Consider the following 17,636-nt stretch of genomic DNA (forward strand, 5'->3'; position numbering starts at 1 on the left):
TGGTGCATATATCTGAATAATAGTGGTATTCACTGGACTTCCTTGTATGCGTATGGATATTATCCTGTCACTGACAATATCGTACTTCAAGATGGATCTAGCAATGACTTTTTTAACTATGAAAGCAACTCCATTTTTCCTCACCTTTTCATCTCCAGAGTAATATATGATCATCCGACTCACACAAAAATAATAATAAAATTAAAAAAAAAAGAGAGAGAAAACTAGAGCTTCAAGTCATGTATTCTGACATGGTATTTATTAGGAGGGGCCGATCCATAGAGGACATCTTATTATTAGGTATAGTAGGAAACTCAAACCAAATCTATTTTCATCCAGTTGATTCTGACACATAAGTGACACGATTCATTTCCAGTGCTGTAAATCTCTACGGAAAGAGCCGACATATCTCTCTCTTGCAGTACACCTGGCAGATTTAAACTACTAAGCTTAAATGATTATACATTATGCACTACATCACCAGGACTCCTTTGGTGAAGTAGACCAACAATGAGAAAGAAGACAACCGTCAATGTAATAGATTGACAGAGTGGCTGTGAAGGTGAGCCCAAGCAGTGTGTGGATGCTGCGGAACAGGGCAATGCTTCATTCTGCACGCACAGGATCACGAGCCAGAACTGATTTGGGCCAAAACAATGATGAGACTGAAGTGATGGTCTGAACAAAGAGTTCTTGCTCTTTCCTTTGGATGTGAAAAACTGTCATGCAGTTCTAACTGCGGCTATCACACAGAATGTTAGAGCTGAAAGAATCCCAGAAAAAGAACCAGAATCCTAAAAAACAGTAATTACCATCTAAAATTGTAAAACATCTAGGTTTTAATTACTATCTAGGATACAAAAACAAATACTTACACCTAGAATTTAAAAGTTAATACAGTTAATTGCCATGGCTCGTTAAGTCAGTTTAACTTTCTGTTTCATGCTTCTTGAAGTATCTTAATTGAGGCTATCACCAAGCCAAGGTATCATTGTAGCCTATATATCTAATTTATTAATTTTTTGTCATCTATGAAGATGGACAGACATGTCACTAAAGAGTTCAGGCTCATGTGGCCAATGCGCAACATGTGCACCATTTCTTTTTGGATATTTAGGAATCAATGAGCAATTCATTATGAAACTGACTTCTTATTCTCATATTGACAAACATTGGCTTACATAATGGAGAGAATTCTTTACATCCTTCTATAATTCTCAATAGAATCTTACTTCTAGTACAATGGAAACAATAGAAAAAAACTGTCTTTTCTTTTGTGTAAAACTGTACTGGATTATGATTCAGGTCACTTTACAAGTATTTCTCCTTTGTGATTCTAATAACTACAAGCTCAAGAGACCTATTCAACTCTTCTGCCAAACAACAACAGAGGGGAAAAAAAACCCTTTAAAAAAATTATTTGTTTTTAAACATTCAGTAGTGTAAGATGACCACTAAAACAAAAAAGACAAAAATATTTTGTAATCAGGATTGTACAGTTTCATGGATCAAGAAAGAGGGTGAAAGAAATGGGAAGGATCTGGGAGGGGGGACCTGAAAAGACAGGGTAATAACGGGCAGAGTCCAATGGTGATTAATTTTATAAAACATAATGCATAGGAAAGACTGTATGAAACATAGTGTGAATGAAGAATAGTGTGAAACACAATGTATATGAACTTCGTAAGCAAACAAATATAGTATTTTTTAAAAATTAAATGGAGATAGAAATGGGGGGGAAACCCATATTGTGATCAACAAAAATTAAACAATGAAAATCATCTTAGCAAGTTATAATCGTTTTTAATCTAGGTACAATTTTATTTTATATCAATTTCTTAATTTAAGGAAAAATAATAATTACTGTTTCTTACCAATTCATTAGTTTTAATGTATTCTCTTAGTCTATCTATTTTTTCCCCTTGCTTGTTGGATAACTCCACTTCATACAGATTGAAGCACATATTGTGGTGACAAACTATAGAAAAAAAAACAAACAAGGAAAAAAATTCTCTAAATATGCCATTATATAACTACTATATCTATTATAAAGGTTTAAGAAGGCGAAATGTCAGTAAAAATGCCTATTTCGATATTTTAGGTTATAAGTTTCACCCTGGTGAGGGTGGAACCAGGCTGATCCTTGGAGGCAAAGATTTTGAAGCCCAGTCTCACATACTTTGGGTATGTTGCCAGGAGGGACCAGCCCTTGGAGAAGGACATCATGCTTGGAAGGTTGGAGAGACAGCGCAGGAGAGGAAGACCCAGGTTGAGATTGACTAACAGAGAGACTGTGACAATAGGGATAGGTGTGTCACACATGGTGAGACTGGCTCAGGATAGTGCAGAGTTCAGAGCTGTGGTTCATAAGGTCACTATGATCATAGCTGACTTGATGGCACATAACCATAACAACAAGTTTTAAGTAACCTTAATGTAAAGTTACAGAATAAATTAATTTCAAACTAATTAATGGTATAATTTATACTTAAACCACTACAGGAGTAACAACTATATAACATGTAACAGAGTTACCTCAATTAACCTAGACAGTAAAATTTCCTTCTTACATTTTTACTTTCTATGAGTCAACAACATGGTTTATGTTTAAAATTACACAAACAAGTAAAAGCAGTAACAGCTTTGTTCTTGAGAGAAATAGTTAGCAACCAAATAATTCAGCACATCACTTCTTTCTTTCAGTATTTTACCTGTTAGCTTCCAACTCACTTAAGCACAGTTCTGCTTATTTCCCTCAATATTTATGTTAAAACTAGCCTGCAAACTAAGATGAAACAACCTATCAATTCTAGATGACCTTAGAAAAACAGAAACAGAATCAGAATCACTATGAAATTTTTACAAACTATCTTTCTTAGGTATCATTACTAAGTTGGATATGATACGATGTTAACCAAGTTCAGTTTTATTTGACTTTTTGTATTTATTTTTTTAAACAATCTGCGCGCAAAAACGTTTTTTAAAGGAAAAAAACCAAACTAAACTTGCTTCCATTAAATCAGCTCCAACTTACAGGACAGAGTAGAACTGCCTCATATTTGGAAAAGAGCCTTGAAGGCAACTGGAACAAATCCCAGAACATGCAGTACATCACTCACTACCTTCAAACAGACCTTTTTGTTCCAAGTAATTCTGTTTCTTAAAGGCAGCTTCTGGTAATTTCTTTTTCAAAGAAGATACTTTCATTACATATTTAAAATCTAGTTCTGATGGTCTAAAAGAAAAAAACAAGATCAACCAGTGTAATAAATAACTGGAATTATATGTAAGTTCATTTTTTGTTGTTTTCTAATGTCAACCCAAACAAAAACATTACAACTACAAAAAGTCCATAAACCAATAAACTTCCAGGTCAATTATTTTTTTCCAAACAGTATTTTTAATAATTGTTTCAAGTATATGGTCTATACACCATTGCTTATAAGTACTCACATTTTCTAAATGTCAATTAATTTTGATCTAGCTACAATATTCGTAAGTGTCAAAGACAAGTACGCACACTGAAATGAAGAATTTTAAAATATTCTGCTATGTGAGAATTGAAAATTCTTGACAATACTCGACTGCCTGCTATGCAATGCTTAAAAATGAGCCATAACCAAGTCTTTGTATAATTTACTTAGTCCTTTTTTGAAAAACTCTTTTTGAAATATTTTTAGATATATACCAAAGTTGCAAGACTAGTCCAAAGAAAAACACAAAAAACCCAACCAAACATTCTTATATCCTTCATCAAAAGTCAAATGTTAACATTTTACTTTGTTGTATTTTTTTTTTCTATAATTATATTTTATTAATTTTCATAAACATTTACAGAGATTTTGGGTTTCCATTCATTCACCGCTGCACCATTCTCTCTACCCTCCTCCCAGTTTGTTCTTGTCCAAATAATAGACTACTGTTTTATTTTGGACCTTTTAAGAAAAAGTTGCAAACATGCTACTCATTCCCTTTAAATATGTATGTCCAAAACAGGAATACTTTGCTGTTGTCTTCACAACAAGGCCAATACTCAACATTAGGATAAAAGGAGAAAATTTGAAATTATCAAGGATTTCTTTTGACTTGCATCCATAATCAGTGTCCATGAAAGCAGCAGTCAATGAAAGCAAATGAAAAAAATGCACTGGGAAAATGTGCTGCAAAATATTTTTCAAGTGTTATAAAGCAAAAGTGAGGTCACTTTTGTGTGTGTGTGCCGTGTGGCTATGTGCTCAGCTGTAAAACGAAAAGATTGGCAGCTCAAAACACAAACTTCCCCACAGGAGATAGACCTAGCAGCCTGCGCCTATAAAGATTTACAGCCTTAGGAACCTTTTACTATTCTATTCTGTTATATAGGACCAATATGATTCCAATAATTTAATGACAATAAATTTGGGGTTTGGTCATAGCAGAAGAAAATTATCTATTATCTTTTTCCTGGTCCAGGAATTCATACTGCATTAGTTTTACATGTCTTTTATTCTGTTAAGTAGTGACATTACTATTTTTTATCACAGATTCTTTTTTTTCCCTATAGATTTCCTTTTATTGAGTTTGTTATTATTACAGAATTCTAGCCAAAACCATGCCTGAGAATTAAAAAAAAAGAAATGGTACAATGGACAGCTTCATCTATCCAACATGCAGCATATAAAAATTGATTTATGTGCATTTTGGTAATTTCACAATCTTTAAAAAGTTTTATCATGATATGGGATTTTAAATCTGTTGCAAGTCTTCAAATCTTAGTATACCATAGCATTAAAATAACACTTCCACACATTCATCACAGTCCATTCCTTAGTTAACTCCTAGTAAGATTTTGCTGGAAGAGATGCATCCTTTCCAGGGAAAATTTATGGCTCAATGATCAAGACGTTACTAGTTAAGGTTTTTGGTTCTCAAACGTATTCCACTTAACCAAGAATCCTTCTTTCTCTGAATCATCCAAGCTCCTCTTGGCTCAGCTACTCCCCTAAACACTTCAGAAAGCATACAGCCTGTCTGCCATCTCATACAATGTCAACATTTTTGCCCAGAAATAGTTGGTAGGTCCAGCCAGGAGATACTATTGTTCTCCTTAAGAGTCCAATTTCTACATTGACACTTTTTATCTAGATTGAACTCCTATTAAAAATTGCTCCCCTATCAGGATAGTTTTATTCACCCATTTGCTTCACTCTTGCTAGTAGCATGTCTACAATTCCTCCATTTGGCAAAGGGATTTATTACCCAGATTATTTCTTTTGTAGTGAGCTCTGGTGGCTTAGTGGTAAGGAATTATACTGCCAATGCAAACATACACCGTTCAAATCCATCAGCCGCTCCATAAGAAAATATGAGCAATCTCCTCCCATGCAACTTACTACCTCTGAAAACCCACTGGATTGTCGTTTCCAACTCAATTGTAAACAACAATTTCTTCTGCAAAAATGCCTTCCATTTAGAGAGAGCAGCTATTTATTTGCTCCTGGTTAGATTTCTAGCAGGAATACCACAGAAGTGAGGAAGTATGCTTCTCGGAGTATATTAGGAGAAACCTAAGAGGTACTTTACAACTGGTGACGTTAACTTCTTAGCTAAGACAGTATCTTCCAGTTTCTTCTTTACAAGGTCTTCTATTTTTCCTTTGTTGATTACTAAGCAAGTTAAAGGGAAATACTTTAAGATCATGCAAATACCATCAGACTTTGACCTACTACATTTAGTATCCAACTGATTGATTATTATAGTGTTTCCAAAAGGTGGCTATTTAATTCCATCATTCTTTCCCACTGATAAGCTTCATTCTACAATTAGGAAGAACTTTCTTCTCTTCTCTCCCATTTAGTCATAGAAATCTTATTATATTCAATGGATTATATCATTCTTACCACTTTTTGAAAGAGCTAATCAAATATGAATTCTGACAGCACCCTAGTTTTTTCCTTAGCATTTCAACTTAAATACATTTCTCATTCAATGGTTTGAGATATAATTTAAGAACAGAGAGGATGAAGATTTAATGAGTTATTCTTCAGTTCCCCTGAAGAAACTGTTCACTGATAATTCATTATTAATATAAATATGCACAGCAACTACTTTATTTACTAAAGTTCAAGGAAAATTATGTGAAAATTAGAAGTTCAGATACTGAAAAGCTTACTAATAACTTAATAATATAATTGTTGCTGTCGTTGTGTACTGTTAAGTCAGAACTGACCCATGACCCTCTAGCAGGTTTTCAGAGGCAGGTAGTCGTACGGGAGGAGACTATCCATCCTTATGAAGTAGCCATAATCTGCTATATCTTCCATCTATAAAAATCTGATTTGTTTCTTAGAAAAGTAAAACTTTTAATTCCAAAGAATCTATTCAGAGAAGTCATTTCATGAATTAGGATACCAAGGTTGAAAAAGTTATTTATCTAATGTTATAAAACTAATTTATTTCACAGCCAAAACCAAAAGCTAAAATCTGAAACCAAGTATAATTGCTGTATTTTACACCAATTTCACACCATGAATTAACCACCAAGACTTCAAAATGAGATCAGAAAAAAATTGCTTTAACCCAATCGTTAAGGAAAGACACAAATTCAAACTTACAGCTGTGCTGGAATCACTGTACCATAAGTTGACCAAAGCATTATATCACACAGCAGACATCCTTGAATACTTAGCTTCCCTTTCCATGGAGAAATGAGAACTTCAGGAAATGAAGACAACAAAAAAACCAACTTATTTATTGGTCACATATTTGCTTTAAATAAAAACCCAGAAAAAAAAAAAAACAATGATATAATTTCTTACCATTTTTATGAAGTTCAGGTCTAGGAGGGAGGGGGGAAAAAAAGACATTTTTATAAGTGCTAAGGAAACAAATTCAGCAAAACAAAGTATGTATATAATAACTTACATGCTTCCATGAGTTTCCATATTTTTAGGTTCCTTGTACTGAAAAGCCACAATTATATAAGGGCAGATTTGTCTGGGGCGCTCAATTACAGTGTTGCCTGAAAGTTCATAGAGGTAATACTGAAAAAAGAAAAATATGTATTATCACAGTAACACTAAAGTATTTTCATAAAGTTTACCTCATCTCTACCCAACTGTGAAATTTACATATGATTTAGAAATATATTTATTCATCAATGACTTTACCTGACTCAGTTCAAAGGCACGAAAATGACTTGTCTTAGAAGAAACATTGTTAATATTTGTAGCCACGTGGCAATCATAGCCAAAAGAAGGTCTAGTATAGTTGGTTGTATAATTCTCAGGCACAAACTTTACTTTTCCCTAGAACAAAAATATTAATCAGGTATCTTCAAACAACAATAAACTTTAAAACTTATGGTTTAATAAAGACAAAGATGTTTCAACTAAAAGTGCTAAGAATTATACTTCTTAGAAAAGTAATTCTATAAATGGTAACAAGAGCTTTAATTATCCAAGAGTCCCTTAAACTTATGCCAAAAATCTTGTGTGCTTGGGCATCTTTATGAGGCAAATGTTCACAGTTTTTATCACAATATCAAAGAAATATATTAATTAAATTCAAAATATTACTTTAAAAGTTAAATTTTATAGTTCACCAGAGACATCAATTGACTAAAAAATATTAAGGAAGGAAGGAAATGGTAAAAGTCCAACGGGGACCTAAAAAGGCAGGGTAATGATGGGCAAAGTCTAATAGTGATGAATTTTATAAAACATAATGCATAGGAATGACTGTATGAAACACAGTGTGAATCAAGACTAGTGTGAAACAAAAAAAAAAAAAAAGACTAGTGTGAAACATAATGCATACGAACTTGTAAGCAAATCCATAATTTTTTTTTTAATTAACATAAAAGACAAATGAAATTTAAAAATTTTAAAGATGAGTTTCTACACTAAAATGTTAAATTATCAACTGTAAATTAAAGACCAAGCTATTTCTATTCAGCCAGGGTCTGCTAAATAAACCTCTCATCTCACTACCTTTGAGTCACAGCTAACATTCCACTGAGTTTCTGAGGCCGTAAACCACAAAGAATGAGCTTGCCCATTGTTTCCCCTCTGCATCACTGGTGGATATGAATCACCAGAGAAGTATAGCCTTTAGGTTAGCAGTGCAAGGCTCTACAGACTATGCTACCAGAGAGAAGAGCAAACACGCATTCAAGTTCCTAGCAGGCTGCTGGTCTTGACTCTGCCTCAATAGTTTAGTTATTTCTCATTACAAAATCTTACTCACAATGATCACACATCTCCTCAAAATAAAAAAAGCCTATGATAAAACATTTTGCAATAATTTGAAAGAGTTCTGAAGAATATTTAATAAGATGAGAAAATTTTCATAACATACTATTAAATTACAAAAATTTATAAAAAGTGTGTATAGTAGAACCTAGTTATGAGTTAAGTAGTCAACACATCTATATATTCAAGGGGGGGAGAATATATAAAAATGCAGTGGGGCATTATAGGTAATTTTTTATTTATATCCTTACATAGTTAATATATATTAACTCTGGTGGCCTAGTAGCAAGGAGCTGCAACTACAATCCCAGAGGCGCACGGTTCGAATCCACCAGATGCTCTGCCGGAGAAAGGAGGGACAATCTCCTCCTGTACCAGTCAGATCTGATTTGACGGTGTACACACACACACACACACACACACACACACACACATATATATATACTGACATATATATAAGTTTTTAATTATGTTTTTAAGAACTTTTCAATAAGCTTTCAGTAGGCCTTCCTTTATCTTCTCCAGATCACATACCTAAGTGTGGGCTGGGAGCAGTAACTACTTTTTAAAAAATTAAATAGAAATATATACTTTGGGTATGGCTAGATTTTTATCAGTAAGATGAAAATACTGAGAGCAGTAAGTACTATTTTTTAAAAAATTAAAGATAAATATGTATCTAAGCAAGGTTAATAGCGGCAAAACATCAAGGCTAAGTAACATAAACCCATGTTTAACATCCAAGCTGATAGCCATATTTTCTGTAGCAGAACTACAATATTTCACAGAACAAAAGAGGGAAGTTTAAGAGAAGAAAAGCAGTGATTATATTTCAATATACTACTACTTTCCTTCCAGGTATTGGGGACAAATTCTGGAATATAAACAGTTGAATCCTGGGGGTAGGGGTGGGGGTGTGAGAATGTGTCAGTATTGGGTTTTCTGCCAAAGAACTGAAGTGGTCTGAAATGGTAAAACAAGACAAGAGCACAAAATATATCCTCAAAGTCCACGAATCTCTAAAATCTGAGCTTCTTGTCACATACATCCCAATGAAAATTCTATTGGCATAACTTTTGTACACAGAACTATTACTTAAAAATATACAGTAATATCTGAGATCATCATTTATAGCTGTCACATGAAGTTATGAACAAGCAACAACATATAAAGGAAATCAACTATACTAAGATCTGGATGTTTCAAGGATAAAGAAAAAAAAGATTTATTATTTTGGTCATTTAAACCAAACAATGTATCTGTCTTCTGAAATTCATCTCTTATAACTGTAATCATTATTTTACAAGCTGCTCCTCATTTTCTATTGTTTCACATCATGTGAAACAGGAAAACAAACATTTTTTACTGAATACTCATTGTTTTGAGACTAAAATAAATATTCAGAGATTAAACTATTAAATTAAAAAAGTTTAGATTTTACGAAAATAAAAAATCAATTATTTTCTTCTCAATTTGGGTAGCTTTGTTAAGAACTACATTTAATTACTTATCTATAAATAACACCACCATATAACTTATTCTAGTAACTTTCAGTTTTAAAAAAAATAAATGAATGTATATCTGGGCTTTACCTTGATTAAATTAAAAATTACAACATAACCAGATTTTCCATGATACCAGGGTCTTGGATGAAGATAGTCTGAGTATTTAGAAATGTATACACCTATAAAAGTAGAAAATACAGGTTTATATTTTAAAAAGACTACTTTGATATATACAGTTCACATATAGGGCTACCTATACCTAAGCAAAATTACACAAAGCGTAAATAAAACTTTAAAAATTTGTTTTGTGGGAGTTCTGGTGTCCTAGTGGCAAGAAGGCGTACTGCAATCCCTAAGGTGCGCAGTTCCAATCCACCAGGCTCTCAACTGGAGAAAGGGGCAATTTCCAGTGTCAGATTCGACGGTACACAACGTGGGGGGTGGAGTGGAATCTGTTTTGTGACTGCTGCTTTTCAAAAACAGCAGTCTGTAATATTTTAATAGTACAGAAACAAGGGAGAAAGAAGGGCAGTCTCCACCTACGCAGTTTCACTGGAAGCAGGAGTGGCACCCACTACCATATAGCGTGCTCCTAGTAAGAGGACGAAAGTTACACAGGAGATGTGCAGGCCCTTCGTTCATAGCGTCGCTATGAGTTGCCTGTGACTTGATGGCATTTAACAACAACAGAAACATAAGGGGTAAATATATCTGTCTAACAAACACATTTCCAGTCTGTTACAATAAATGGAAAAGCATTTGGTTTTGAAACATCTTAAACTGGCCTCTCTCCACATGCAATCAGGCAACCAACCAAATGGCCTATGGAAATCTCATTTTCAAGTCATTGTTTTGTCTGTAAATATTCTTATTTAATCATGACAAGTCCACAATATGCATGTTCTGTGCTATTTTGCAGTGATTGTAGAAGTAAAAAAATAAGATTCCTGATTTCTAGGAACTTATTTTGCTAAACAGTAAATTCCACTGAGGCAGGAGTCTTATTTCTTTTGTTCATTAATGTGGCCAAATTACAAATTATAACCCAACATATAGCATGTACCTGACAAGTACATAAAAAAACATTCCAGAAGTATGCGGTTAGAGTCCACTAGGTGCTCTGCTGGAAAAGGAGGGGCAATCTCCTCCTGTACCAGTCAGATCTGATTTGACGATACATACACAAAAATAACAAAAATTTTTTAAAAATAATATATTTTTTTAAAAACACAAAAAACATGTGCATGTATCAGAAACTTAAATATTATGATGTCTCATTGGATATTTAATAACTACAAAAGCAGAAATAATTATAATTGCTTAGAGAGAGGAATAAAAATAAGCAATGATCAAGATATGTAAATATAAAAGATTATAAAATGTTTAGGATAGCTAGACACAGTACAAAAAGAAGTGGTAGACACTGAGGCTAAGAAGGAAAGTTGGAACTAAACACTAAATATCTTCGCATAATTCACTAATTAGATTTTTGCTCTTCATGCAAAACCAACTCAAAATCTCCTATGATAGTTTAGACAGGAGAAGAGGATTCCAGGAACAGCAGCAGCAGTAAAAATAAAGAAAAAAGGACAGAGTTCAGAGATGCTCCTCAAGTCAAAAATTTTACTCCCAGGTATATATTCAAAGGAGATTAAAAGATATGTCCATACAAAAAACTTGGACCTGAATAGATATAGAAGCATTATTCTTAACAGCCAAAAAGCAAATCTAACCCAAATGCCCATCAACTGACAAATGGATAAAAAAAATGGTACAATCATATAATGAAATAATATTCAGCAGTAAAAAAAAAATACTGTTAGAACATAAGTGAAACGTGAAAACATTTTGCTAAGTGAGAGATGTGAGTCACAAAAGATCATATCTTAAGTAATTTCATATATACAAAATGTCCAGAATATAAGCAAATCAACAGAACATAAAAAGGATCAGTCTAAGGCTGGAGCTGGGGGAAATACGGATTGACTTAAAAGGATTTCATTCTGAAGTAGGAGAAATGCTCTATAATTTTAGCGATGGTTGCGCAACTCTAAATACTGACTATGAACTTCAAATGGTCAAACTGTACAGTATATAAATTGAATAAAGCTATGATTATAAATAGGTCAGCAAGAATCTAGTCATCAAGCCTAATTAATGATCTTTCTCAATCTTTATCTTCTTTAAATTTTGGATTATCCAGCATTACTGAATATTCATTCCTGATATTCTTTTATTTTTTATAAAGTCTACTTGATTATCCAGCCACTGGACTGATCAGGACTATTCATCACTCTAGTTGATAATACCACACCCTCAACATCCTTTCCCATAATGAGCTAAAAGTTCTGTTGCCACTTTTTCCTTCTATTCAGTCCCATGTAGTAATATCTTAGCTTCAAAAATGATCACCCTTCTAACTCCTCCATTTAGCCTCAGCCCCCTCTCTAATCCAATCCTATAACTTTATTTTTATACCATGTATTGGATATCTTTCTTAAGTACTTAAGGAAATACCATTATTTTCTGAAATTTAACTCAAAATTAAAATTTTCTCTCCATGTCAGCTCCTAGGCCAAGTATGAAATAGTACCAAGTAATAACCTATTTAATAAAACAACTCTATAGAATAGTTTTATCTACTTTACTGTGAGGAAATGAAAGCTTGAAGAAATTTAGTGGTAGCCCATTAGATTAACTCTTTAACGCAACAGTTTCGCTTCCTTCACTAGACTATACCTTTAAACACTTGGATATGATGATTTCTTCTCTCTTACCCCTCAAATTCCATAGTTGCTAAGCTTGGACAGTTCTATCTCTATGTGTCAGAGAGCTGGACAATGACAAGGGATGATAAGAGAACTTAGAGCTGTGGTGCTGGAGAAGTGTTGAATATACTATGGACTGCCAGGAGAACTAACAGGTTCATCCTGGAGAAGGTGAAACTATGCTGCTCCTTGGAGGCAAGGATTCTGTGCTTTGTTTGACATATTTTGGGCATGCTGCAAGAAGGGATCAGTCCTTAGAGAGGGATATCATGCTTGGAAGGGTGGAGGGACAGAGAAAGAGAAGAAGACCATCAGTGAGATGGATTGATTCAGTGACTGGGGTAATGACAGTAGGTATGTCAGTAAAGTTGGCACAGGATAGAGCAGGTTTCAGGGCTATTGTACATAGGGTCACAAGAGTCACAAGCAACTTGACGGCACATAACAACAACATACCATTATGACAATTTAGGCGAAATCTACATTACCCTGTATGAATATATGCATAAATCCGATAAGACTAAAAGAGACCGTCATTATTTTCCCAAGTCAAGTCAACCAATCTTTTAAAAAGTCTGATCATGTAGCTATTCCTCTTGAAATACCTCACATTTACAACAATGAATGAATTCTTTAAAAAAAGTGTACTGGTATAGGGAGGGAGAGGGTGTAAAATGTGCAAAAATGAATGAATGAAAATCTAACTTCTCTGTGTTAATTAAAAATCACAATTAAAATAAAATTTTATTTTTAAAAAATCAAACCTTACATTTAATCTGTCATTATGTGAAACTTGTAAAAGAAGTATCAAATGAAATTAACTCAATTTCACCTAATCTTGTAAAAGAAAAGATTGCTTCTACCTTTATCTGGATCACCCAGCGTGGTGATTGCACTGCTTCCAACACGGACTCCACGCTGACATACCAACTTTGCCTTTAAACAAAAGGCAATTATTTCACTTTTCATTATCAGCCCTTACAAAAACAGTAATACTATGTTCTAATACCTTTAAAAAATAAACTCTGTATACTATCAGTACTTACTGCACAAAGTAAGTTAATGTAGAGCAAGTCTGTTTGTTTTTCACAAAATTTTACCATTTCTATTAATGAAAATGTTACCAGTAAAATGAAGTTAATAATATTCACAAATAAAATCCTCCCTTGGAGATATGTTTTCCAGTCATACTTTATAGACCCTAAGCCTTATACTTCCAAATGTCTTTCAGGGAGAATCCACAGCATATCTTATTTGGATTCATATGATTAAGTTAAAGAGATAAACATCCTGGCATTACAATATAGCCCTTATATTATCCTTTCATTATAATTCACTGAAATGAATTATTTTAAGAAAACCCACCTTAGTTCTTTATAAAGCATGAATCCAACCAAAGCATTACCTCTGATTTAAGTTTCAACCACAGATTTCCAGTCCTACTAAAAGTATATCTAGTTAGCCACATAGACATAACCTACATGCAGTTGCTAAGTTTTCTTCTCCCACAATTAGGTACAATCAACAAATGAATTTCAATCTTCAAAGACAAGCATGAAAAAATTCCAAATTAACAGAAATACAGAAATTGTCTGACTTATCCCTCAAAGTCTGATTTAAACCTCAAAAACAACGTAGAACGTAAGGTTGAAACGTTCTCTGGTGTGTATAAGAAGCTCACAGGCAAGGATGTTAATTTTGAATTCCCAGAGTTTCAGTTGTAAACAAAATGATTAAATAAAGGTATTGTTTAGAGAAAAAAAAAATCCACAGGAAATACAAAGTAGCTATATAAGAAGGAGTGGCATCTACTTCCTAAACAACATGCCTCCAGAAACTCTATGAACTTCAATAAATGTTGATAGGTGTAAAGGGGCTTCAGGCCTTTTTTCATAGGGGCCTTTTTTCATAGGGTCCCTATGAGTTGTGCTTGACTCAAAGGTAATCAACAACAACAACAACATATAACCAATATGCCAGAACGGAGAATTCTCCATTCACTCCATTAAAGCATCACTGGCATTAAAGAAATCAGATTAATCTAAATAATACTATCAGCTTATCATTTAGAATAAAATTAAAGATGGTAGGGGAAAAAAGTAAAAATCAAATCTCTTTCAATGATGTTCTCTCAACAACATCTGCCACTGCCACCATAGAAAATCTTAGAAATCTTTTAGGACTGAGATATAAATATCTTAAGATTAGTGATAACCATTATTTAATACATTACTACCAAAAAAAAAAAAATTAAACTTTCAACACCTAATTCCCTTACCTGACTTTCTGTTTCAAACAGAAGAAACCCGTAAGTTTCTTGAAGTTCTTCCTGAGTATAGTTACTTGCTTTTTTTTGTTGATAAAAACTTCTGTACTGTATAAAGAGAGAATTACCAAAGGCTATAAACATGTAGTTTATCTTACAGACTTTTTTTTAAAGTATCATCTAAATTCTTTCTATTGGACTTCTTGTTTTATTTTCTATAATATTATTATCATCCAAGTGACCACCTCCAGGGTTTTATACATCTCAATTGAGAAGAGATACCTAAAAAGAAAGGCTTTCATATTAAAGTAATAGGTTTCTTTCTTTTAAAAGGAAGTAAAACAAGAGACACTGTGTGTGCCAAGTACCTCACCTCATTTAAGAAAATGTGATTTTTCACCAAAGTCACTTGACTGTACTGAAAACCATGCTCAGATGAAGAGTCCAAGTAAGAAGTATGGAGAATTGCAACTGCCCTCTGGAAGACAGTATCGGAACTCAAGGACACCGTCTCAAAAACTGTAAGACAAAATAATACAACTCTTTTAGATAACCAAAGGATGGGGTTAAAAATAGTATACTGATTATCACGGAAAATAATATTTAGCCTATTTCCCTCTTAAACAAGAAACTCACAAATGATGACCATATGGGTACTATTTTAACTATGAAAAGCTTATGAAAATAAGCTAAATGAATTACAATTGAGAGTGCATTACTTTTATTTCAAGAGTGGAAATGTACACTTGCCAGATTCATTAAGCCTTTTTTAGAGCTGTGTGTAAACATTGTAAAGTTAACAGACAACACCCAGACCAATGCTTCTCTCTTCTAATTTTTTAGCCATTCAGATAAATTTACCTTTCTTCTCCAAGAAAGCCTATTAGGTTTCTTTTTTAGGACCTGCAATAGTCTGCTCATTAAGTATATTAAGATATCTTTAGCATTTCCTGACCAGCCAAGTCTACTGAGCTTTATTTCCTATATTTAGTATTATAATTTCTTTCCAGTCATAAAATTTTTAAACTTTCTTCATAATGTAAAATGTAAAAAATTACATTTAAACGGTTATTCTTGAAAGATCGTTCTCCAAACCACCTACGTATTTATACCAGAGATTCTGATCTGTCCTGCCAAAGGGAGATAAACTTTCTAAACGCGAACTACAAGCCTCAATCCAGCACTTCTCTTGGCTAATATATTCGGCCTCTTGAGTTGTTTAGTAGTAAAAAGCTGTGCTGCAATCCCAAAGGCACACAGTTCAAATTCACCAGTTGTTCTGAGAAAAGATGGACAACCTCCTTCTTTGCAATTAACTGCCTCTTTAAAACCTGCTAGAGGTCAATTATGGGTCAGTTCTAACTTAACAGTACACACCACCAACCACTGCAGCAAGAGCTGAACCTAACGAATGCCCACACCATCTAACCATTTACTTTTCCTCTTTGTATTTTCTCTACTCTCATTCAAAGACTGAGGGGAGGTGAGCACTGGTGGCCTAGTGGCAAGAAGCTGCACTGCAATCTCAGAGGTACACGGTTCGAATCTACCAGATGCTTTGCTGGAGAAAGAGGAACAATCTACTTCTGTATCAGTCAGATCTGATTTGACGGTACACACAAAAAATAATGAAATAAAATAAAATTTAAAAAAAGACTGAGGGGAAGGCACAAACTATTATTTGCAAATGGTAAGAAGGATGAAACAATTTATACAGTTCTGCAACTTTAAGCCATATAATAAAAATGAATACATTATTAATTTATCTTCTCACTCTTATCAGAACTCAGTTGCATTAAAACCTAAAAGCTCAAGAAAAAAGTATTTTCATTAAAATTATGAATAGACATCAAATACCAGACTATCACAGAAAGTGGGGTTGGGCAGAAAACCTCCAGACTGTCTTTCTAACATTTCATTATCAAGGTAATTTAAAAAACCTTTAATAAAGATAATAGTAGTATCAAAAATGAAAGACTATAAATAGCAAGGAAGGGAAAAAAGAGAGTGAATTACTTAAGAATATTCTTAAGTTTGTTTTTATTGTTGTTGTAGCTGAAGTGGGTTTTCAGAGGCAGTAAACTGCACAGGAGTAAACTGTCCAACTTTCTCCCAATAAGAAGATGGCAGATTTGAACTGCATACTTCTGAGCTGGTAGCACAGCTCCTTACCACTAGGCCACCAGAGCTCCCTATTCTGAAGCAAGTATACCTAATTTCTATTTATTCTGTTTTACTTAATTTCATTTTCTCATTCATTATCAGCTGTTGTTATATCAGCTAGAACCAACCCATAGCTGAACCTCTAGTGGGTTTTTAGAGGTAATATGCTAGTGTTATAAAAAAATAAAGATATTCTGAATTGTCTGCTAATGCCAACAGTCCTAGTATTTAAGATTTCAGCTTTTCAGTGTCATTACTCAAAATAAATTTAATCATTTGTAAATTCATCTTACCATTAACCTGCACTGCCAGTCAAAACCAAGTCAGAAATCCTTAAGAAATTATCATTTTAAACATTTATACTTAATATTTTTAAAGACAGTAACACAACTTTTAAAAAAATCAAAGTATTCTCTGAGGTCAATGCTGCTTATAGTTAAAAAAGAGAAACATTATAGTAGTGTTGGAAACAAACACATATAATCAACACCTAATTTCACAAGAAGGCAGATATTTTAAGTTTGGGAAATACAAAATAAAATATGCATCCCTTCTTAGAGTTAAACTGTACTGTAATAAACAGAAAACTACCAAAAATAATGCAACAGTTATATTTCTTAAAATACAATTTGCTTTTATAGCAATTTTTTTAGCAATGTTTCTCAATGTATACGAGAGAATATTTTATTTACATTAGTGTGGA

General features: G+C 33.4%; 1 protein-coding gene across 1 annotated transcript in view; it reads right to left on the reverse strand.

Annotated features, from left to right (window-relative positions):
• FAM208B (family with sequence similarity 208, member B) overlaps positions 1–17,636 on the reverse strand; it is a 123,164-nt gene that overhangs the window by 75,492 nt on the left and 30,036 nt on the right. The window contains exons 4-13 of the mRNA XM_006891880.1: positions 15,144–15,289; positions 14,783–14,878; positions 13,368–13,440; positions 9,824–9,915; positions 7,149–7,286; positions 6,904–7,022; positions 6,798–6,817; positions 6,594–6,693; positions 3,135–3,235; positions 1,875–1,978 (exon numbers count right to left, since the gene is read on the reverse strand). Coding sequence (XP_006891942.1) covers positions 1,875–1,978; positions 3,135–3,235; positions 6,594–6,693; positions 6,798–6,817; positions 6,904–7,022; positions 7,149–7,286; positions 9,824–9,915; positions 13,368–13,440; positions 14,783–14,878; positions 15,144–15,289 — 989 coding nt within the window. The remainder of the gene's footprint in view (positions 1–1,874; positions 1,979–3,134; positions 3,236–6,593; positions 6,694–6,797; positions 6,818–6,903; positions 7,023–7,148; positions 7,287–9,823; positions 9,916–13,367; positions 13,441–14,782; positions 14,879–15,143; positions 15,290–17,636) is intronic.

Source organism: Elephantulus edwardii, unplaced genomic scaffold (assembly GCF_000299155.1).
Source record: "Elephantulus edwardii isolate Elephantulus edwardi_28Jun2011 unplaced genomic scaffold, EleEdw1.0 scaffold00105, whole genome shotgun sequence".
NCBI lineage: Eukaryota > Metazoa > Chordata > Mammalia > Macroscelidea > Macroscelididae > Elephantulus > Elephantulus edwardii.